This window comes from Marmota monax, unplaced genomic scaffold (genome assembly GCF_021218885.2).
Source record: "Marmota monax isolate L192 unplaced genomic scaffold, Marmota_monax_Labrador192_F-V1.1 WCK01_AAM20220418_F8-fsc00107, whole genome shotgun sequence".
NCBI lineage: Eukaryota > Metazoa > Chordata > Mammalia > Rodentia > Sciuridae > Marmota > Marmota monax.
In genome coordinates this window covers 5,040,349-5,065,147 of record NW_026693761.1, presented here as the reverse complement: position 1 = coordinate 5,065,147, position 24,799 = coordinate 5,040,349, and the positions used below count along the sequence as shown (strand labels likewise).

At 40.4% G+C, this 24,799-nt stretch overlaps 1 gene segment (V, D, J or C); it reads left to right on the top strand.

The window, feature by feature from the left end:
* The first annotated feature begins 1,641 nt into the window (after positions 1–1,641).
* Positions 1,642–24,799, top strand: part of LOC124103946 (T-cell receptor gamma chain C region C10.5-like) — a 52,604-nt gene continuing 29,446 nt past the window's right edge. The window contains 2 exon segments of the C gene segment in view: positions 1,642–1,848; positions 1,957–2,252. Coding sequence covers positions 1,806–1,848; positions 1,957–2,252 — 339 coding nt within the window.

Here is a 24,799-nt window from a genome sequence, read left to right as displayed (position 1 = left end):
CTAACCCACATTTCTTGGAGATTTTGATGTATCTATGATATATTATTGTGTATATATTACACACTTTGTTTACAAGATTCTACTGACACATAAAACAACTCCCTGGTGTCCCTTTTTACAAAGGGGAAAAGGAGACAAAAATAACTTGCCCAAGACCAAACAGCTTTTTTTGCTATTTGAGAACACTGAAAATCTCCCTCAGGACCACTGAGTGACATGTTCACACACAGCACAGATAGAGTAGGCATTTTTGGCAGGGGCTGCTTTTCAGTGCTTGTTTTTGCCCCAAAGCAAGCAGAACGCCCATGGTCCCCTCATTGTAGATTGTTTTTAAGAATGACAAGGTAGTTCTTAGTAACACCTGGCTTTGTCACCCAAACTTTATTCCCACTGAGTGTTCAGTCTCTGACAATTTACTTAAAATTACAGCCTGATTTTGACATTTCTAAACTGAAGATATTGATTTTTTTTATCCCACTAGGCTATTTACAGAATCCAAAAGAGAAAAGACCATAAGCTGACAAAGGCACTGCCCAAGCCCCTGCACAATCAGGGGGCATGAGTATACAGGAGGTGTCCCACAAGTATTTCTCACCATTGCTGCTATTAGTCTAGGAATGTTCATAAAACATCAGAAATCTAACCACGTATCCTTCCTTCCTTCACCTTGTGGATAGATTTGTGTGTCTACCTCCTCTCTCTGGGGCCTCTTCTTCTCACTCTTATTTCTCTTTCAAATTAAATTCTTGTACCAGAAAATTGGCTCAGGCCCTAACCTGGCCTCAACCACCCACCAAATAGTGGCTCATGGAAGCAATGGACCACTCTGGACTCCTGTCCCACTGGTCAGGACGGGGATCCATGTTAGGTTGTCTTACTGTCTTGTGGACCTTACTGTTTCCAGGTAAGAATCCCACTTTCTTGCAGGGTGATGTCTGTAGGGGCTTCACGTATATATTCAACTCCAATCCTGAGACAAATGAAGATATGTTATTTCAACATATCAAGCACACATTCCATTAGGATCCACCACATGACTTTCCTTCAATAATTAATTGAGAGGTCAGATTCCGTCTCAGTGAAACTAGGATAGATCATGAGATAAACTGACTGACAATGGACCATACTTGAACCTGCAAAGTCCTCCTACATGTGACCTAGGCCCTCTGCTTTCAGAGCTCCTCCTGTGGTAGCTTCATGTCCCAGAACTTACCCACACCTCCCACACATCCATTTGTGTTTGAGTAGTGTCATGTGCAACCAACATCCCCAGATGCTTTTAATAAAGTAGATCCAAGGATTATCAGATTTGCAGTGGTCGTTGCCCAAAAGTTAACTTACAGTTGTAAGTGAAGGTCATTGTGGCCACAATCAAGAAGGTCCATCTCAGGACAAGATCATGGCACCAACAGCAACCAGAAAACTCTAAACTTCAGAGACGTGAAGTTCAAGAAGAGAGGTTGTGCTCAACCTGCTTCAGCTCTGAATTTTCCAGGTGCCTGGCTTCTCCTCCTCTGCAGAGGGCCTGCCCTCAGTGGCCATTGGTGGGAGGAGGCACTCTAGAGAAGTGGGCAGAAGCAGAGAGGAAGGGGCTCCTCCTAGCACCACCCCTTCTGGGTTCACAGCTGGGTTGTCTTCTCAGGCAGCTCCTCAGTTACTTCTCTGTTCCTCTAACTCAGTCAGGAGAATCAGCTCTAAGTCAGTGCTGGAGGGATCACTTTCATTTTAAGCAGGTTTTCAGTGCAGGGAGGCATTTCTTCTCCTCTTATCTGGTCCCCTTCCTTCTCAGCCCCAGGGAAGAAGGCATGCTGTGGGCTCTAGCCCTACTTCTAGCCATTCTGCCTCCTGGTAAGTATGTGGCACAGATGCCCATGGGATGTGGTTTTCCCCCAAAGTGGCCATAACAATGAATTCTGTTACTTTTGCTATTAATTTTTATTGTTGTTACCATTCCAGGCAGTCAAACATCTTCCAGTTTGGAAGGGAGAATGATGTCAGTAACAAGTTCACCTGGGTCATATGTGTCAATCTCTTGTGATTTTGCAAGTACCTACATCCACTGGTACCAATTCAAGGAAGGGGAGGCCCCACAACGCCTACTCTACTATGATTTTATAAATTCCAAGGTTGTACGTGACTCAGGAATCACTTGGATAAAATATAGTGCTTATAAAGGTGCAGATGGGAGATGTAAATTAACAGTAAGGAATGTGGAAGAAAGTGACTCTGCTGTGTATTACTGTGCCCACTGGATTAGCACAGTGATTCAGACCTTTATCTATATTCAAAATGTCTCAGTGTCTGCATGACATACAAAATTAGATCAGCCCCCATCCCATTTCCTGCCTCTAACTTCACTGTACTCTGAACAAAGGGAAACCATGTGCCTAAAGCTTACCTCCCACCCTATCTCTGCTGTGGGCTCTAGCCCTACTTCTAGTTATACTGCCTCCTGGTAATTATGTGTCATAGATGCTCATGGGATGTATTTCCCCCCATGGGCAAGCCATAGTAGAGAATTTACATCCTCCTAACTCATTTGTTTTTATTGTTGTTATCCCTGCAGGCAATCAAACATCTCCCAGTTTGGAAGGGAGTATGATATCAGTTACCAAGTCACCTGGGGTCATATGTGGAAATCATCTGTAAATTTCATGAAGCAAATAATCTATCCACTGGTACCAATTCAAGGAGGAGAATTCTCTACTATGAGTTTTTCTGTTTCAAGTTGGACTCAAGATTCAGCTCAAGGAAATAAGATGCTTATGCAGGCATAGATAGGAGATGTAAATTTATAATAAGAAATCTGGAAGAGTAACTCTGCTGTGTATTACTGGGCCTCCTTGAAGGCACAGTGGTGTCCACTGGCCTTATTTATACTCAAAATTGTGCTGTGTCTAGGTGGTATACCACCTAGACCAGCCCATAGACTGCCATGTCACTTCGTGCCTTGACTTCACTGAACTATGAACAAAGGGAAATTATGAGTCTCAACACTAACTTCCACCATATATGTATCCCACGCTCCCCTCAACAGCTGTACATTGCCCCCAACTCACCACCAAGACTAAAGTCCAGACTGCTCTCTCTCATCCTTGGCCAAGCATCCAGGGTGACAGCATCATTCTCTCAGCTCTGACAGGATCTGGTGAAGGCACATTCAGTGTGCTGTCTAGGAACACAATGTCACCTAGGGTTGATCAGTTACAGGTGATTTTTAGCAGAGCATTCTGGAAGGTTAGTTGTATGGTATCATTTATCTAACCATGATCTAGAGATAATATCTGGGTATGACTCTAATTCATTACTCAGGATTATGAGAAATGATAGAATGAAGTATTTGGGCTTCATGAAGACCTCATGCAGACAGTCATAATTATTTTTTGAACAAATCAGTATTTCCTTCACTATAACCAACTACGGTACTGATGATGAGTGAGGACATAGGAAAAGGTAATTGTTGTAAATATGCAAATTTTGTATCTACTTACACATGTCAGAAAACACAGCTTCAAGAAATTAAGTTTCAAAGATCTAGGTGGCTATTGTTAATAATTCAGAAACCAGGCAGCTTCAGTCTTCAACACAGACTGGAGCTCTGCTGGGTGCGACAAGTATTGGTGGTTGCATGACAGCCTAAGCAGGAACCAGGATGCAAGATGATGCAAGGAGCACACTGGTGACATCAGGTTTCTCTCTTGGTCTATGGGACTTCCTTACTATGCCTGCAACGGTTGACTAGGCCCCTGTGATTGGTTAATGTGAATCTCCTATTAGTCTGTATTTTTTGCTATTGTTCACAGTCTGGCTTGTTTGAGACATTGACTATTATTTCCTGATTTCTTGGAAGGTTCCACCTACAATTAAACAGCTTAGATTTAATGACAAGAATTCTTTGCACAGTGATTCCATTTTGTTTAATCTGTTGATCACCTAGTACACAAACATAAGCTCCATCTCTGTAACAGCCTACCATCAAATTTGTTTAACATACCTCCTGTTGCAATTGAGCCTACAGTTCATCTATTCATTTCTAAAAGAACAAAGCTAAATCTTCTACCCTCTTCACTTCTACCTTCTTTTATGAAAATAGCCACATCATTAACTGGAGTTTCCATCAAATTATCATTTTTCTCAATAATTATAACAATCTCTTTGATAAACAATATATAAAGAATAGTGTATATTTAAATCAAAAAGTCAAACATGAAAATGGTGACCGCTCCCCATTCAGCCATGTTTAGTGTTGTAAAATTAATCCAGATATGCGGAAAGTGGATAGCACTGGAGGGCTTGGCAGTGATTACCAAGGGAAACATATTGGTAGAAATTTTAATTTTCATGTTCTTTAATTTCATTTGTTAATGTTATAGAAAATTTCAATAGATTCTGCAAGGGTATATGGGCATTTTACCAAACAGTCTTGCTGAATTGTCTTATTAATTTTTATATTGCTTATTGATTCTTTAATTTTTCTGTTATACATTCATTTACCTACAAATAAAGCAGTTTTATGTATAATTTACATTCCTAAATTTATTAATTTTGCATTCTGGTAAAGACTTCTGGTCTGATATTTAATTAAAGTTAGTGACTAGCATCCTTGTTTTAGTTCAGATCCTGCAGGATTTCACACCCAAGTATTCATACAATGGACATTTCTTCCATGGATTTGCTTCCCTGGTTACTTATTCATATTTCAGTTTAATATTCTTAGCAAAGTTCCATCATTTTCCCTCAAGTATTCTGAATGTGATACTGCTGGACTCAGTCTTTTTTTTTAATACTATTTAACTGTTTTATACTATTTAACTGTTTGTGCATGGTAAAATTATGCTACATATTTCTCACTCGTAATTGATGTGATATAAGAATGCCACAGATTATTTTGTGCTGAAATTCTATTAAATACATGTGGGGAATTATGGAATTAAGCTTATGTATATGGAAATTTTCCAGTTTGTAATAGTATCATTAGCAAATCATGACATTTTTGCCTATTTTCATTTCAAGTGTTGATTTCCTCACTCATTAACAAATTGTTCAGGTTGAGATGCTCCAGATGATGTGAATGTCATGATCAAAAACATCTCTTTTTTATTCCTAATTTTAATGGAAATGCTTCCTATACTTCATTATGTTTCTTAGAAGTTTTGGAAGTTGACCACCTACATCAGAAGCAAATGGGATGCTTTTAATAAAAAAGTGCAGGTAGCACCCAACACAATGAGTTAAATCTAGGAATGGGAGCTGGGAATGTACACTTTTAAAAAACACCAACTGCTGGGATCATTAAAACTTACCTACAATCACTGCTGCCCAACTGGTAAGACAAGGAGGGACTGTCCCCAGCCTAACACACCCAGCTGTTCTACAAAGTTGCTCCTGGGCTCCCTCCTAACCCCCACAACCCTCTTCTGATCTCAGCCTTCTGTGCTGCCTTTGCCATCCCTGGCTGGTCATCCACAACCAGGTCAAACTTTCATTCCTTTTCTTCCTGTGACCTCAGAAAAAAATCATTATGTCCTCCACAGCTTGTGTTAACTTGCTGTGCTCTGACAAGGACCACATGGTAACCATTTCATACCTTAATAAAGCCTGTCCCTCACCTTGAAGCATAAACACATTTGCATCCTTCCAAGAGTGTGACGATTTTGCACATTGATTTCTTTCATCTTCCAGAAATTGAGTATTTGTGTATTGGAAAGGTGGGACTGTTATGTGGAGAGCCAATTTCTCCCCTAAATTCCTGTGTGATGCCTGCTACCCCACCATTTCTCAGCACCACCTTTGTGATGGTGACTGTGGCATTTGCTAATATAACCCTTGCTGCTTCTTTCCACTGCGCACATCTGCTTGTCCATTGGCCATCTTTGCTCAGGATGCAGCCAGAGGGACAGTCACTGTATATGAACATACTCAACTTGACAAGTGTGCTGAGTCCCTACTTTGTGTATTCCTTTGTTAGGAGCACAATGTTTTCATTTCTGAGGTTTTATAATCATTGTGACTTTTTGATAGGCTGTTCTGGCTTTTCAAGAAGCTCTTCAAATTATGTTTTTAATGAATAGACCTTCCAACACATGTCATACATACAAAAATAGAAATACTTTGTTTTTATTATAAAGCATGTACAAAAATAAACACTTGTAGAATACAAGGTTGCTAAAAAAAAGTAGTTAATGTATTTAGCTTTTTCTTTGCTGTGACCAAAAGACCAGAAAAGAATAATTTTAGAGGAGGAAAAATTTATTGAGGGACTCAGTTTCAGGCACCTCAATCCACTGACAGTAGGCTTCATTGCTGTGGTGCTAAAGTGTGGCAGAACATCATGGCAAAAGAGTGTGATGAAGAAATGTGGCTCAGGACATGGACACCAGGAAGCAGAGTGAGAGAGACGGAGAGTGAAGGAGAGACCAATTGAGCTCTCCTTCCACAGAGAAAATATAATCACCTGGGCATGTTCCCAATGATGGCCCTCCTCCGGCCATACACCACCTGTCCACCATCACCACCCAGTTAATACCTATCAGGTAATTAACACACTTATTAGGTTAAGACTTTCATAACCCAACCATTTCACTTCTAAACTCACTTGGATTGTCTCACACATGAGTGTTTGGGGGAGACCTCACATCTTACCATAAAAGAGTGGGTGTTCCAATCCTGCTTCAAATACTCCGGGTCCTGTGACATTGAAGAAGTCACCTGCATTTGTGTTCTCCTCTTCACAGTGAGTTGCAGAGAGGCCCCTGGAACAAGACCTCCCTTCTATCTACAAGTTTCTAGCCAGGTAGGAATCTATCATGTACTACTTATGATTTTCTTTTAAAAAAATGTTGCTTATCTCTCATATGTTAGGAAAGCTATTAACTAAAAATCAGAAGACCAATGATGCTGTTAAGGATGTCCAAAAAAGGAAATCACTGAGACATTGTTTGTAGTAATGTAAATTGATGAAGTAATTGTAAAAAATGTTACGAAAGTTCCTCATTAAGTTAAAAACAGAACTTCTTGTATGTGAGGTACTGGAAAAAGGCAGGAAGAGTAGGAAAATGGTGAGGGTTGATGAGGTAGCAGATTTCAGGACCACCTTTTGATGTGCTGTAGGACAATTTTAAAAAATCTGTTTCACAAAAGGGAAAAATACTTCATTTTTACAATAGAGACAGCTTCACCATTCTGCATGAGCACACACACATGACAAATAAAATCTCAATGACAGTTTCCAGGGAGTCAGTAAATGGGGTCCCACTCTTAGCATTTGGCTATGCAAACAGGTTTCCTGTGAATCCTGTTCTCCTCTTACCACCCTCTTCATGACCACTCCAAGCAGCCTGAGGTCTGGGTGTACCATAATTGTTTCTTCTGGGACAACAGCAGGAGGACACAGTTTGAGGGCAGGTATGGTTCCCTCATTCAACCCCCTGCTTCTCTTTACTGGAAACCATGGCAGTCTTGCTGAGAATCCTCAAAACCCTTGCTGAATGTCAAGAAGGCCCACCCTGGCTCCTTGGGGACTGCATCTTCCCCAAGAGAGCTACCCCAATACTTTTTAAATGTATGTCTAATTTAGATAAACATTCCCTACACCATCTGGAGGAGAGCACAGACAACGTTGTACGAGAAAGAGTTTTGGAGGAAATTTTTTAAATGTCCCTAAAAAGACTATGTGACTGCAGATTTTGTTCTTACTTTATTAAGTAATTAATGAGTGATAAAAACAATTGGGAGAAATAGTTATGAATGTTGATAACAAAATATAAAATCTGTTTTCATAACATAATTTGTGGCAATATACTTTTACCCATCAAAGAAATATTTTTTATAGCTTGATTCTGAAAAAAAGAGAAAAGTAAAAGCAAAAAAAAAAAAATGCTGTTTTTTCACCAACGCATTGCTCACAATTTACATGGCATGTCTTCCTATGGATTATTTCACTCAACTAACATTGGCACAACTGTTAATTTCACATTTTGGCTTGATGCATATAGAAGGTATAAATGGTAGTACCAGAATATTCTTTAATCAAGAAATTCCATTAGCTTTATATTTGACCACTGAGTCAATAAGTCAGCACAATCCAAAGCCTGCCTCTGGTAACACAGGAAACTGAACATTGGTTACTCTGACAAACGGGCTCTTAGGTACTACCCCAGAAGAGAAGCTCAAAGCTAGGTTTGGTGGTAAGAACCTAAGGAACCAACACTTCATTTCAGAGCCAAGCCCCTCCTGCCATGCCCACCGCCTTCTCCTTGTGGCCATCTGCCTGAATACTTACAAGGTCCTGGGAACAAACAGCATGACTGAACACGAACCTGCATTTCCCCTGTAGTCCAGGCTAAGTCCGTCTCTGTAAGCAGCATTGCACATGTTCCTTGGCCTGTGCTTCCCAATACCCCATCTTCTCCAATTCTGAGTTCCTGGTGACCTGGTCTTGCTTTTATAGCCAACCTATGCCCTGGTCCAATTTAGGCCTGTTCTTTGGGGGATACACACACACACACACAACACCTGATTATCTAAAACCATGTCATAACCTGTAATTTCCACTGCCTGAGGTCCCTAGAGGTCACCTACTGCAAGCTGTTCAGTGTTGAGGTAAAACCATAATAAACCACATTTATTGAGAGTTCTCAATGTATCTATGCCTAAATTACACACTTTGTTTACAGGATCCTACTGACACACAAAGCAACTCCCTGGTGTCCCTTTCCACAGAGGGGAAAAGGACACAAAATAACTTGGCCAAGACCAAACAGCTCTTTTGCTGTTTGAGGGCACAAAAAATCTGCCACAGGACCACTGAGTGACATGCTTTCATACAGATCAGATAGACTATGAATTTTTGGCAGGGACTGCTAATCAGTGCTTGTTCTTGCCCCAAAGCAAGCAGCAGAAACATGGTTTCAAAGTGAAAGTGTATCTTAAAGAAGCCAGGGTAGTTCCTCAGCAATACATGGCTTTGTCTCCCAAACTTCATTCCCACTAAGTGTTCAGTCTCTGACAAGTTACTTAAAATAATAGCCTGCTTTTGACATTTCTAAACTGAGGACATTGATTTTTATCCCACTAGGCTATTTCCAGAATGTAATAAAAAAAGACCATGAGCAGGTAAGGGCACTGCCCAAACGCCTGCACAAACAGGGGGTGTGAGCACAGGAAGTGTCCCACGAGCATTTCTTACTATTGCTGCTATTAGTCTAGGGATGTTCATAAAACACTTCTGAGAAATCTAACTGTGCATCCTCCCTCTCTTCACCTTGTATGTAGATTTGTGTATAGATCTCCTCTCACTGGGGCCTCTTCTTCCCTCTCTTATTTCTCTTACCATTTAAATTTGTGTACCAGAAAATTGGCTCAGGACCTAATCTGGTCATAGCCACCCACCAAGTTGTGACTCCTAGCAGCAGTTTGAGCCCAAGGTCACCCAGGGCTCCTGCTCTCCTGGTCGGGACACAGAGCCATGCTAGGTTGCCTGGCCATCTGTGGGCTTACTGTTTCCAAGTAAGTCTCCCAACTAATTGCAGGGTGGTGTCTGCAGAAGCTTCCACGTATAAATTCAACTCGACTCCTGAGACAAATAAAGATATGGTATTTCAAAATATCAAGGAATAGGGCTGGGATTGTGTCTCAGTGGTAGAGCATTTGCCTAGCACGGGCATGAACCTGGTTAAGCACCACATAAAAATAAAGGTATTGTGTTGTGTCCATCTACCAAAAAAAAAAAAAGATTCTTTCTCTCTCTCTCTTACTCTCTTAAAAAAAATATCATGGAGTCGTTCCATTAGGATCCAGCATTTGATTTTCCTTCAATTATTAATTGACAGGTCAGATTCAGTTTCACTAAACAGAGGAAGTATCATGATTTGAACTGACTTACAATGGAGTATGCTAGGACCTGCAATGTCATCCTGGATGTGACCTTAGCCCTCTACTTTCAGAGGGGCTCCTTTGGTCGCTTCATGTCTCTGCATTGACCCATAACTCTCACACACATCCATTTGAGTTGAGAAGTGTCCTGTGCAACCAACATCCCCAGATGCTTGTAATAAAGTAGATCTGAGACTTATCAGATTTCCAGTTGGTGGTTGCCCAAAAGTCAACTTACAATTGTAAATGAAGGTGGTTCAGGCCAAATATAGAAATTTCATCTCAGGACAAGATCATGGCACCAACAACAACCTGAAAACTCTAAACATAAGAGACCCGAAGTTTAAGAAATCAGACATTTTATCCAGGGCTCTGGTCCCATCATGTGTGTTCAACCTGCTTCAACTATTAGTTCTCCAGGCTCTTGGCTTCTCCTCATCTGTGTAAGGCCAATGTGGGTAGGAGGCACTCTAGAGAAGTGAGCAGAAGCAGAGAGGCAGGAGCCCCTCCCAGTACCACCCCTTTTGGTAAACACCTGGGTTGTCTTCTCAGGCTGCTCCTCAGTTACTTCTTCCTGCCTCAGAATCAGTCAGAAGGTTCACCTCTAAGTCACAATTGGAGTGATCCCTTCCATTTTGAGCAGGCTTTCAGTGCAGGGAGGTATTTCTTCTCCTCTTATCATCTGTTTCTCTTCTTTCTGAAATCCAGGGAAAAAGGCATGCTGTGGGCTCTAGCCCTACTTCTAGCCATCCTGCTTCCTGGTAAGTATGTGGCACAGATGCCCATAGGCCCCCAAAGAGGCCATAACAATGAATTCCATTACTTTTTGCTATTAATTTTTATTGTTGTTACCATTCCAGGCAGTCAAACATCTTCCAGTTTGGAAGGGAGAATGATGTCAGTAACAAGTTCACCTGGGTCATATGTGTCAATCTCTTGTGATTTTGCAAGTACCTACATCCACTGGTACCAATTCAAGGAAGGAAAGGCCCCACAACGCCTACTCTACTATGATTTTGTGAATTTCAAGTTTGTGTGGGACTCAGGAATCAGTTTGTTAAAATATGGTGCATATAGAGGTGCAGATGGGAGATGTGAATTTGCAGTACGAAATGTGGAAGAAAGTGACTCTGCTGTATATTACTGTGCCTACTGGACTAGCACAGTGGTTCAGACCTGTCTTTATCTCTACTCAAAATGTTGCTATGTCTGGCTCTGGTTCACAGATAGAGATCAGACCCATCCCATTTCCTGCCTCTAACTTCACTGTACTCTGAATAAAGGGAAATCATGAGTCTGAAGCCTAACTTCCAACCTATATCTATCCCACTCCCCCCTCAACACCTGTACTTTGCCCCTAGCTGTTCCCCAAGACCAAATTTCCAAACTTCTCTCTCTCCCCTTGGCCTAGCATCCTGGCTGACAGCATCATTCTCTCAGGTCTTCTAGGGACTGCTGAAGGCACATTAAATCTGTTGCTTATGAGCACAAGTTTGTTTAGGGTAAATCAGAGTTTACATTTAGGAGAGCATTCTGAAGGCTAGTTGTATGGTGTCATTTATCCAATCATGATCTACAGATAATATCTGGGTATGACTCTGCTTTGTTACTCAGGGTTATAAGAAATTATAGAATAAAATATTTGGGTTTCATGAAGACCTACCTCATGCAGACAGTCATAATTATTTTTTGAACAAATCAGTATTTCCCTCATGGGAAATAAGCAACCATGTTACTGCAGGTGAGAACATAGGAAAAGGTTGTTGTTTTAAATATGCTAATTTTTGTTATCTACTTATACATTGGAGAGTACAAACTTCAAGAAATAGAATTGCAAAGTTCGACTTGGCTGTTGTTAGTGATTCAGGAACCACCATAGACAGGCCCTCTGCTGATGTGACAACTGTTGGTGGTTGCATTACAGCCTAAGCAGGAAAAAGGGTACAAGAGAGTACAAAGGGCAGATTGGTGACATCAGCCTTCTCTTCTGGTCTAGGGACTTCCCTACCATGCCTGCAATGATTGATTGGACACCCATGATTGGTTGATGTGAATCTCCTATTATTCTCTGTCTTTTGATATTGTTCACAATCTGGGTTGTTTGAGTCTTTGGCTGTTATTTTCTGATTTCTTAGAAGGTTTGATTTTACAATTAAATAGCTTAGGTTTAATGACAGGGATTCTTTGCACAGTGACTCCATTTTGGATTAATCTGTTAACCTCCTAGTATACATACACAAGCTCCATCTCTATTACAGCCCCCCCCCATAAATTCTGTTTAATATATCTCCTACTGAAATTGCAAAGACCATAAATCTATTCTCTTCTCAAAGAACAAAGCTAAATATTCTATCCACTTCTACCATCTTTTATGAACAAGGGCACATCATTAACTAGAGTTTCCATCAAATTATCATTTTTCTCAATAATTGTAACAATGTCTTTGATGAACAATTACATGAAGAATAATGGATATTTAAATAAAAAATTATAATGGTAAATGCTGACTGCTGCATATTTAGCCATGTTTAGTGTTGTAAAATTAGTCCAGATAAGAGGAAAGTGAAGGGCTTGGCTGTGACTCTCAAGGAAAATAAGTTTGTAGAAATTTTGAATTTCATTTTCTGAAATTTCATTTGTTAATGGTATAGGCAAATGAAATAGATTCTGCAAGAGTGTATGTGCATTTACACAATAGTCATGCTGCATTTTCTTATTAATTTTTTATTTTATTCATTGATTTTTCAATTTTTCTGCATATGCATTCATGTTAACTACAAATAAAGGCAGTTTTATATCTACTTTACATTCCTAATTTTTATTAATTTTGCATTCTTAATGCCCTTTTTGTGTCTTCTGGTGCAATATTTAATAAAAGTGAAGTGACTGGCATCCTTGTCTTTGTCTGGATTGGGCAGGAGTTTCAGACCCAAGTAGATCACAGAGTGGACATTTCGTCCACGTTTAGGATCCCTGCTTACATATTCATATTTCAGTTTAACTTTCTCAGAAAAGTTCTACTATTTTCCATCAAATATTCAGAATGTGATATTGTTAGACTCATTCCTAATGATCTTACACTTCATTAGGTAACTTTTGCTTTATTGCTGTGTACAGAAATACTACTGCTTATTTTCTGTATTGACATTCTATTAAACAAATGTGTGGATATTTGGCAATAAGCTTGTTTATATGGAAGTTTTCTAGTGTGTAATAGTATCATTAGCAAATCATGACATTTTGCCTTTTTTTTTTCATTTCAAGTGCTCATTTCCTCTCACATGAATGAATTGTTCAGGTTGAGATGCTCCAGGCAATGTGAATGTCACTCAAGATCATAAATGTCTCTTTCTTATTCTTAGCTTTAATGGAAATGCTTCTAATTCTTCATCATGTTTCCTAGAGGTTTTGGAAGTTGACCACCTACATCAGAAGCAAATGGGATGCTTTTAATAAAAAAGTGCAGGTAGCACCCAGCATAATGAGTCAGAATCTCAGAATGAAAGCTGGGAATGTACACTTCTTAAAAACTCCCACTGCTGGAACATTAAAACTTACCTACAATCACTGCTGCCCAACTGGTAAGACAAGGAGGGACTGTCCTCAGGCTGGCACACCCAGCTGTTCTACAAAATTGCTCCTGGGCTCCCTCCTAACCCCCACACCCTCCTCTTAGCTCAGCCTTCTGTGCTGCCTTTGCCATCCCTGGCTGGTCATCCACAACCAGGTCAGACTTTCATTCCTTTTCTTCCTATGACCTCAGGAAGTAAGCGTTGTGTCTTCCACAGCTTGTGTTATCTTGCTGAGCTCTGCCAGGGACCACATGGTAACCATTTCATACCTTAATAAAGCCTGTCCCTCACCTTGAAACATAAACACATTTGTATTCTTCCAAGAGTGTGATGATTTTGCACATTGATATCTTTCATCTGCCAGAAATTGAGTATTTGTGTATGGGGAAGTTGGGGCTGTTATGTGGAGAGCCAATTTCTCCCCTAAATTCCCATCTGATGTCTGCTACCCCACGGTTTCTCAGCACCACCTTTGGGATGGTGACTGTGGCATTTGCTAATATAACCCTTGCTGCTTTCTTCTTTCCACTGTGCACATCTGCTTGTCCACTGGCCACCTTTGCTCAGGATGCAGCCAGAGGGACAGTCACTGTATATGAACATACTCAACTTGAGGAGTGCGCTGAGTCCCTACTTTGTGTATTCCTTTGCTAGGAGCACAATGTTTTCATTTCTGTAGTTTTATGATAATTGTGAAATTTGATAGGCTGTTCTGGCTTTTCAAGAATCTCTTCAAATTATGTTTTTAATGAATAGACCTCCAACACATATCACAAATGCAAAAATAGAAATACTTTGTTTTTATTATAAAGCATGTACAAAAATAAACAATTGTAGAATACAAGGTTGCTTAAAAAATAGTTAATTTAGTTAGCTTTTTCTGTGCTGTGACCAAAAGACCAGAAAAAGATAATTTTAGAGGAGGAAAAATTTATTGAGGGACTCAGTCTCAGACACCTCAGTCCACTAACAGCAGGCTTCATTGCTGTGGTGCTAAAGTGTGGCAGAACATCATGGCAGAAGAGTATGATGAAGGTAGGCGGGCCTGCGACCCACCAGCAGAAGAGGAGCAGCGGCCTGCTGAGAGGCAGAGCCGCCCCCTCCCCCTGCACCGGCAAGGTAGAGGGAACTGTGACCACGCACAGAGCAGGCCCAGCGGCCTGCTGAGGGGCAGAGCCACCCCCCACCCCCCGCGCCTGCCAGGTGACCACCGACAGAAAAGGCCCAGTGGCCCGTGGTGGGACAGAGCTTCCAATCACTCTTGCAAGGTAGGCGGGCCTGCGACCCACCGGCAGAAGAGGAGCAGCGTCCTGCTGAGAGGCTGAGCCGCCCCCTCCCCCTGTGCCGGCAAAGTAGAGGGAAGTGTGACCACGCACAGAGCAGGCCCAGCGGCCTGCTGAGGGGCAGAGCCGCCCCCCACCCCCCGCGCCTGTCAGGTAGGCGGAACTGTGACCACTGACAGAAAAGGCCCAGTGGCCCGCGGAGTGGCAGAGCTTCCAATCACTCCTGCAAGGTAGGCGGGCCTGCGACCCACTGGCAGAAGAGGAGCAGCGGCCTGCTGAGAGGCAGAGCCGCCCCCTCCCCCCAGCGCCTGCAAGGTAGACGGAACTGTGACCACCATCAGAACAGGCCAGACCTGCAACCGAGAGACAGAACAGGCCCAGTGGCCTGAGGAAGGGTAGAGCCGCCCCCCCCACGCCTGCAAGGTAGGCGCACCTGCGACCCACTGGCAGTACAGCCCCAGAGGCCTGCAGAGGGGCAGTGCCGCTGCCTGCGCCTGCAAAGTAGACAGAACTGTGACCACCGACAGAACAAGCCTAGCGGCCCGCAGAGGGACAGAGCCGCCGCCCGCGCCTGCGAGGGAGACTTTGCAACTATACAAGACCAATATAAATATATAGGGGGAAAATTCAATAGCACAACAGTTTCACCAAGTAGAAAGGAACGTGAACAGTATGAAGAGACAAGGAAAGAAAGGACCACAAGCATTGCAGGTCAACTCAACGTTAGAAGAGGTAATAGCTGCAGCAGATGGAATGTCAGATAAAGAATTCAGGATATACATGCTTCAGATGATCTGGAGTCTCAAGGAAGACATCAGACAGCAAAATCAGACAATGAAAGATCACTTCAACAATGAATTACATAAACAAATCCAAGAAGCAAAAGATCAACTATACAGGGAAATAGAGGTTATAAAAAACAAACAAACAGAAATCCTAGAAATGCAGGAAGCAATAAGCCAACTTAAAAACTCAATTGAGAATACTACCAGCAGAGTAGAACACTTAGAAGACAGAACATCAGACAATGAAGATAAAGTATTTCAACTAGAAAAGAACATAGACAGCTCAGCAAGACTGTTAAGAAACCATGAGCAGAACATCCAAGAAATATGGGATAACATGAAGAGACCAAATTTAAGAGTCATTGGGATACAGGAAGGGACAGAGTTTCAAACCAAAGGAATGAGCAATCTATTCAATGAAATAATACGAGAAAACTTCCCAGACTTGAAGAATGAGACAGAACCCCAAATCCTAGAAGCCTACAGGACGCCGAATGTGCAAAATCATAAGAGACCCACACTTAGACACATTATAATGAAGATGCCCAACATACAGAATAAGGAGAGAATTTTAAAAGCTACAAGAGAAAGGAAGCAGATCACATTTAGGGGTAAGCCAATCAGGATAACAGCTGATCTTTCAACACAGACTCTGAAAGCTAGAAGATCCTGGAATAACATATTTCAAACACTGAAAGAAAATGGGTTCCAACCAAGAATTGTGTTTCCAGCGAAATTAAGCTTCAGGATGGAAGATGAAATTAAAACCTTCCACGATAAACAAAAGTTAAAAGAATTTGCAGCTAGAAAACCATCTCTTCAAAACATCCTTGGCAAAACATTACAGGAAGAGGAAATGGAAAATAACAATGAAAACCAACAGTGGGAGGTAGGACACTAAAGGGGGGAAAATAATCAAATAGGAAAACAAACCATGTTTAGTAACATAAATAAACAAATATGGCTGGAACAACAACCCATATCTCAATAATGACCCTAAATGTTAATGGCTTAAACTCACCAATCAAGAGACACAGGCTAGTAGAATGGATCACAAAACAAGACCCAACAATATGCTGCCTACAAGAGACACATTTGATAGGAAAAGACATACATAGGCTGAAGGTGAAAGGTTGGGAAAAATCATATCACTCATATGGACTTCGGAAACAAGCAGGAGTATCCATACTCATATCAAATAAAATAGATTTCAAGCCCAAGTTAATCAAAAGGGATAAAGAGGGACACTACATACTGCTCAAGGGAACCATACACCAACAAGACATAACAATCATAAATATATATGCCCCAAACAATGGTGCAGCTATGTTCATCAAACAAACTCTTCTCAAGTTCAAGAGTCTAATAGACCACCATACAATAATCATGGGAGACTTCAACACACCTCTATCACCACTGGACAGATCTTCCAAACAAAAGTTGAATAAGGAAACTATAGAACTCAATAACACAATTAATAACCTAGACTTAATTGACATATATAGAATATACCACCCAACATCAAGCAGTTACACTTTTTTCTCAGCAGCACATGGATCCTTCTCAAAAATAGATCATATATTATGTCACAGGAAAACTCTTAGACAATATAAAGGAGTAGAGATAATACCATGCATCCTATCTGATCATAATGGAATGGAACTGAAAATCAATGATAAAAGAAGGAGGGGAAAAGAATACATCACTTGGAGAATGAACAATAGGTTACTGAACGATCAATGGGTTATAGAAGACATCAAGGAAGAAATTAAAAAATTCTTAGAGATTAATGAAAACACAGACACAACATATTGGAATCTATGGGACACATTGAAAGCAGTTCTAAGAGGAAAATTCATTGCTTGGAGTTCATTCCTTAAAAAGAGAAAAAACCAACAAATAAATGATCTCATACTTCATCTCAAAATCCTTGAAAAAGAAGAGCAAAACAACAGCAAAAGAAGTAGAAGGCAAGAAATAATTAAAATCAGAGCTGAAATTAATGAAATCGAAACAAAAGAAACAATTGAAAAAATTGACAAAACTAAAAGTTGGTTCTTTGAAAAAATAAACAAAATCGACAGACCCTTAGCCATGCTAGCAAAGAGAAGAAGAGAGAGAACTCAAATTACTAACATACGGGATGAAAGAGGCAATATCACAACAGACACTTCAGAAATACAGAAGATAATCAAAAATTATTTTGAATCCTTATACTCCAATAAATTAGAAGATAGTGAAGGCATAGATAAATTTCTTAAGTCATATGATCTGCCCAGATTCAGTCAGGAGGATATAGACAACCTAAACAGACCAATATCAATTGAGGAAATAGAAGAAACCATCAAAAGACTACCAACTAAGAAAAGCCCAGGACCGGATGGGTATACAGCAGAGTTTTACAAAACCTTTAAAGAGGAACTAATACCAATACTTTTCAAGCTACTTCGGGAAATAGAAAAAGAGGGAGAACTTCCAAATTCATTCTACGAGGCCAACATCACCCTGATACCTAAACCAGACAAAGACACTTTAAAGAAAGAAAACTACAGACCAATATCTCTAATGAACCTAGATGCAAAAATCCTCAATAAAATTCTGGCCACTCGGATACAAAAACTTATCAAAAAAATTGTGCACCATGATCAAGTAGGATTCATCCCTGGGATGCAAGGCTGGTTCAATATACGGAAATCAATAAATGTTATTCACCACATCAATAGACTTAAAAATAAGAACCATATGATCATCTCGATAGATGCGGAAAAAGCATTCCACAAAGTACAGCATCCCTTTATGTTCAAAACTCTAGAAAAACTAGGGATAACAGGAACATACCTCAATATTGTAAAAGCAATCTATGCTAAGCCTCAGGCTAGCATCATTCTGAATGGAGAAAAATTGAAGGCATTCCCTCTAAAATCTGGAACAAGACAGGGATGCCCTCTCTCACCACTTCTGTTCAACATAGTTCTCAAAACACTGGCCAGAGCAATTAGACAGACGAAAGAAATTAAAGGCATCAAAATAGGAAAAGAAGAACTTAAATTATCACTATTTGCAGATGACATGATTCTATACCTAGCAGACCCAAAAGGGTCTACAAAGAAACTATTAGAGCTAATAAATGAATTCAGCAAAGTGGCAGGATATAAAATCAACACGCATAAATCAAAGGCATTCCTGTATATCAGCGACAAATCCTCTGAAATGGAAATGAGGACAACCACTCCATTCACAATATCTTCAAAAAAAATAAAATACTTGGGAATCAACCTAACAAAAGAGGTGAAAGACTTATACAAAGAAAACTACAGAACCCTAAAGAGAGAAATAGAAGAAGATCTTAGAAGATGGAAAAATATACCCTGTTCATGGATAGGCAGAACTAACATCATCAAAATGGCGATATTACCAAAAGTTCTCTATAGGTTTAATGCAATGCCAATCAAAATCCCAACGGCATTTCTTGTAGAAATAGAGAAAGCAATCATGAAATTCATATGGAAAAACAAAAGACCCAGAATAGCAAAAACAATGCTAAGCAGGAAGTGTGAATCAGGCGGTATAGCGATACCAGACTTCAAACTATACTACAGAGCAATAGTAACAAAAACAGCATGGTACTGGTACCAAAACAGGCGGGTGGACCAATGGTACAGAATAGAGGACACAGAAACCAATCCACAAAACTACAACTACCTTATATTTGATAAAGGGGCTAAAAGCATGCAATGGAGGAAGGATAGCATCTTCAACAAATGGTGCTGGGAAAACTGGAAATCCATATGCAACAAAATGAAACTGAATCCCTTTCTCTCGCCATGCACAAAAGTTAATTCAAAATGGATCAAGGAGCTTGATATCAAATCAGAGACACGCCATCTGATAGAAGAAAAAGTTGGCTACGATCTACATACTGTGGGGTCGGGCTCCAAATTCCTCAATAGGACACCCATAGCACAAAAGTTAATAACTAGAATCAACAAATGGGACTTACTCAAACTAAAAAGTTTTTTCTCAGCAAAAGAAACAATAAGAGAGGTAAATAGAGAGCCTACATCCTGGGAACAAATCTTTACTCCTCACACTTCAGATAGAGCCCTAATATCCAGAGTATACAAAGAACTCAAAAAATTAGACAATAAGAGAACAAACAACCCAATCAACAAATGGGCCAAGGACCTGAACAGACACTTCTCAGAGGAGGACATACAATCAATCAACAAGTACATGAAAAAATGCTCACCATCTCTAGCAGTCAGAGAAATGCAAATCAAAACCACCCTAAGATACCATCTCACTCCAGTTAGATTGGCAGCCATTATGAAGTCAAACAACAACAAGTGCTGGCAAGGATGTGGGGAAAAGGGTACACTTGTACATTGCTGGTGGGACTGCAAATTGGTGCAGCCAATTTGGAAAGGAGTATGGAGATTTCTTGGAAAGCTGGGAATGGAGCCACCATTTGACCCAGCTATTCCCCTTCTCGGTCTACTCCCTAAAGACCTAAAAAGAGCATGCTACAGGGACACTGCTACATCGATGTTCATAGCAGCACAATTCACAATAGCTAGACTGTGGAACCAACCTAGATGCCCTTCAATGGATGAATGGATAAAAAAAATGTGGCATTTATACACAATGGAGTATTACTCTGCATTAAAAAATGACAAAATCATAGAATTTACAGGGAAATGGATGGCATTAGAGCAGATTATGCTAAGTGAAGCTAGCCAATCCCTTAAAAACAAATGCCAAATGTCTTCTTTGATATAAGGAGAGTAACTAAGAACAGAGTAGGGTCGAAGAGCATGAGAAGAAGATTAACATTAAACAGGGATGAGAGGTGGGAGGGAAAGGGAGAGAGAAGGGAAAATGCATGGAAATGGAAGGAGACCCTCAGAGTTATACAAAAGTACATACAAGAGGAAGTGAGGGGAAGGGGAAAATAATATAAGGGGGACAAACGAATGTCAGTAGAGGGAGCAGAGAGAGAAGAGGGGAGGGGAGGGGAGGGGAGGGGAGGGGAGGGGAGGGGAGGGGGGATAGTAGAGGATAGGAAAGGCAGCAGAATACAACAGACACTAGTATGGCAATATGTAAATCAATGGATGTGTAACTGATGTGATTCTGCAATCTGTATATGGGGTAAAAATGGGAGCTCATAACCCACTTGAATCAAATTGTGAAATATGATATATCAAGAACTATGTAATGTTTTGAACAGCCAACAATAAAAAATTAAAAAAAAAAAAAGAAGAGTATGATGAAGAAATGTGGCTCAGGACATGGACACCAGGAAGCAGAGTGAGAGAGAGGGAGAGTGAAGGAGAGACCAATTGAGCTCTCCTTCCACAGAGAAAATATAATCACCTGGGCATGCTCCCAATGATGGCCTTCCTTCAATCATACCCCACCTGTTCACCATAACCACCCAATTAATACCTCTCAGGTAATTAACACACTTATTAGGTTAAGACTTTCATAACCCACCCATTCGCTTCTAAACTCCCTTGGATTGTCTCAAACATGAGCTTTTGGGGGAGACCTCACATCTTACCATAAAAGTGTGGGTTTTCCAATCCTGCCTCAGATACTCCTGGTCATGTGACATTGAAGAAGTCACCTGCATTTGTGTTCTCCTCTTCACAGTGAGTAGCAGAGAGACCCCTGGAACAAGTCCTCCTTTCTGTCTTCAAGTTTCTAGCTGGATACGAATCTATCTTGCACTACCTATGATTTTCTTTTTTAAAAAGTGTTGCTTATCTCTCATAAGTTAGGAAAGCTAAAACTAAAAATCAGAAGACCAGTGGTGCTGTTAAGGATATGAAGAAAAAGGAAATATGAGACATTGTTTGTAGTAATGTAAATTGATGGATTAATTGTAAAAATGTTATGGAAGTTCCTCATTAAATTAAAAACAGAACTTCTTGTATGTGAGGTACTGGAAAAAGGCAGGAAGAGTAGGAAAATGGTGAGGGTTGATGAAGTATCAGATGTCAGGACCACCTTTTGATGTGCTGTAGGACAATTAAAAAAATCTGTTTCACATACTTCATTTTTACAATAAAGACAGCTTCACCATTCTGCCTGAGCATGCACACATGACAAATAAAATCTCAATTACAATTTCCAGGGAGTCAGTAAATGGGGTCCCACTCTTAGCATTTAGGGCTCCTGCCTCTCTGCCTCTGTTAACTTCTCTAGAGTGCCTCCTACCCACATTGGCATTACACAGATGAGGAGAAGCCAAGAGCCTGGAGAACTAATAGTTGAAGCAGGTTGAACACACATGATGGGACCAGAGCCCTGGATAAAATGTCTGTTCTTGAACTTTGGGTCACTTAAGTTTAGAGTTTTCAGGTTGTTGTTAGTGCCATGATCTTGTCCTGAGATGAAATTTCTATATTTGGCCTGAACCACCTTCATTTACAATTGTAAGTTGACTTTTGGGCAACCACCAACTGGAAATCTGATAAGTCTCAGATCTACTTTATTACAAGCATCTGGGGATGTTGGTTGCACAGGACACTTCTCAACTCAAATGGATGTGTGTGAGAGTTATGGGTCAATGAAGAGACATGAAGCGACCAAAGGAGCCCCTCTGAAAGTAGAGGGCTAAGGTCACATCCAGGATGACATTGCAGGTCCTAGCATACTCCATTGTAAGTCAGTTCAAATCATGATACTTCCTCTGTTTAGTGAAACTGAATCTGACCTGTCAATTAATAATTGAAGGAAAATCAAAACTCTAAACTTAAGTGACCCAAAGTTCAAGAACAGACATTTTATCCAGGGCTCTGGTCCCATCATGTGTGTTCAACCTGCTTCAACTATTAGTTCTCCAGGCTCTTGGCTTCTCCTCATCTGTGTAAGGCCAATGTGGGTAGGAGGCACTCTAGAGAAGTTAACAGAGGCAGAGAGGCAGGAGCCCCTCCGGGATCCACCCCTTCTGGTAAATACCTGGGTTTTCTCTCAGGCAGCTCCTCAGTTACTTCTTCCTGCCTCAGACTCAGTCAGAAGGATCACCTCTAAGTCACAGTTGGAGTGATCCCTTCCATTTTGAGCAGGCTTTCAGTGCAGGAAGGCATTTCTTCTCCTCTTATCATCTGTTTCTCTTCTTTCTGAGATCCAGGGAAGAAGGCATTCTGTAGACTCTAGCCCTACTTCTAGGCAGCCTGCTTCCTGGTAAGTATGTGGCACAGATGTCCATGGGATGTGGTTTTCCCCCAGAGAGGCCATAACAATGAATTCCATTTTTTCTTTGCTATTAATTTTTATTTTTCTCACCATTCCAGGCAGTCAAACATCTTCCAGTTTGGAAGGGAGAATGATGTCAGTAACAAGTTCACCTGGGTCATATGTGTCAATCTCTTGTGATTTTTGCAAGTATCTACATCCACTGGTACCAATTCAAGGAAGGACAGGCCCCAGGACTTCTATTCTACTATGATTTTGTAAATTTCAAGGTTGTGCGGAACTCAGGAATCAGTTTGTTAAAATATGGTGCTTATAAAGGTGCAGATGGGAGACGTGAATTTGCAGTACGAAATGGAAGAAAGTGACTCTGCTGTATATTACTGTGCCTACTGGACTAGCACAGTGGTTCAGACCTGTCTTTATCTATACTCAAAGTGTTGCTATGTCTGGCTCTGGTTCACAGATAGAGATCAGCCCCCATCCCATTTCCTGCCTCTAACTTCACTGTACTCTGAACCAAGGGAAATCATGAGTCTGAAGCCTAACTTCCAACCTATATCTATCCCACACCCCCCTCAACACCTGTACTTTGCACCTAGCTAAACTTCTCTCTCTCCCCTTGACCAAGCATCCTGGCTGACAGCATTATTCTCTCAGGTCTTCTAGGGACTGGTGAAGGCACATTAAATCTGTTGCTTATGAGCACAAGTTTGTTTAGGGTAAATCAGAGTTTATATTTAGGAGAGCATTCTGAAGGCTAGTTATATGGTGTCATTTATCCAATCATGATCTACAGATAATATCTGGGTATGACTCTGCTTTGTTACTCAGGATTATGAGAATTATAGAATAAAATATTTGGGTTTCATGAAGACCTACCTCATGCAGACAGTCATAATTATTTTTTGGACAAATCAACCTCACTGTAAGCAACCATATTACTCCGGGTGAGTAAGAACATAGGAAAAGTTTATTTTTTAAAATATGCTATTTTTTGTTATCTACTTACATATGTCAGAGTATATACTTCAAGAAATAGAATTGCAAAGGTGGACTTGGCTATTGTTAGTGATTCAGGAACCACCACAGACAGGCCCTCTGCTGATGTGACAACTGTTGGTGGTTGCATTACAGCCTGAGCAGGAAGAAGGGTAGAAGAGACTACAAAGGGCAGATTGGTGACATCAGCCTTCTCTTCTGGTCTAGGGACTTCCCTACCATGCCTGCAATGGTTGATTGGACACCCATGATTGGTTGATGTGAATCTCCTATTATTCTCTGTCTTTTGATATTGTTCACAATCTGGGTTGTTTGAGTCTTTGGCTGTTATTTTCTGATTTCTTAGAAGGTTTGATCTTACAATTAAATAGCTTAGGTTTAGTGACAGGGATTCTTTGCACAGTGACTCCATTTTGGTTTAATCTGTTAACCTCCTAGTATACAAACACAAGCTCCATCTCTATTACAGCCCCCCCCCCGCCATAAATTCTGTTTAATATATCTCCTACTGAAATTGCAAAGACCATAAATCTATTCTCTTCTCAAAGAACAAAGCTAAATATTCTATCCACTTCTCCCGTCTTTTATGAACAATGGCACATCATTAACTAGAGTTTCCATCAAATTATCATTTTTCTCAATAATTGTAACAATGTCTTTGATGAACAATTACATGAAGAATAATGGATATTTAAATCAAAAAGTTATAACGATAAATGCTGACTGCTATGTATTCACCATATTTAGTGTTGTAAAATTAATCCACATAAGAGGAAAGTGAACAGTGCTGAAGGGCTTGGCTGTAACTCTCAAGGGAAATATGTTTGTAGAAATTTTAGATTTTATGTTCTGAAATTTCATTTGTTAATGGTATAGAGAACGGAAATAGATTATTGAAGTGTGTTTGTGCGTTTACACAATAGTCATGCTGCATTGTCTTATTAATTTTTATTTTATTCATTGAGTTTTCAATTTTTCTGCATATGTATTCATGTTAACTATAAATAAAGGCAGTTTTATATCTACTTTACATTCCTAACTTTTATTAATTTTGCATTCTTAATGCCCTGTTTGTGTCTTCTGG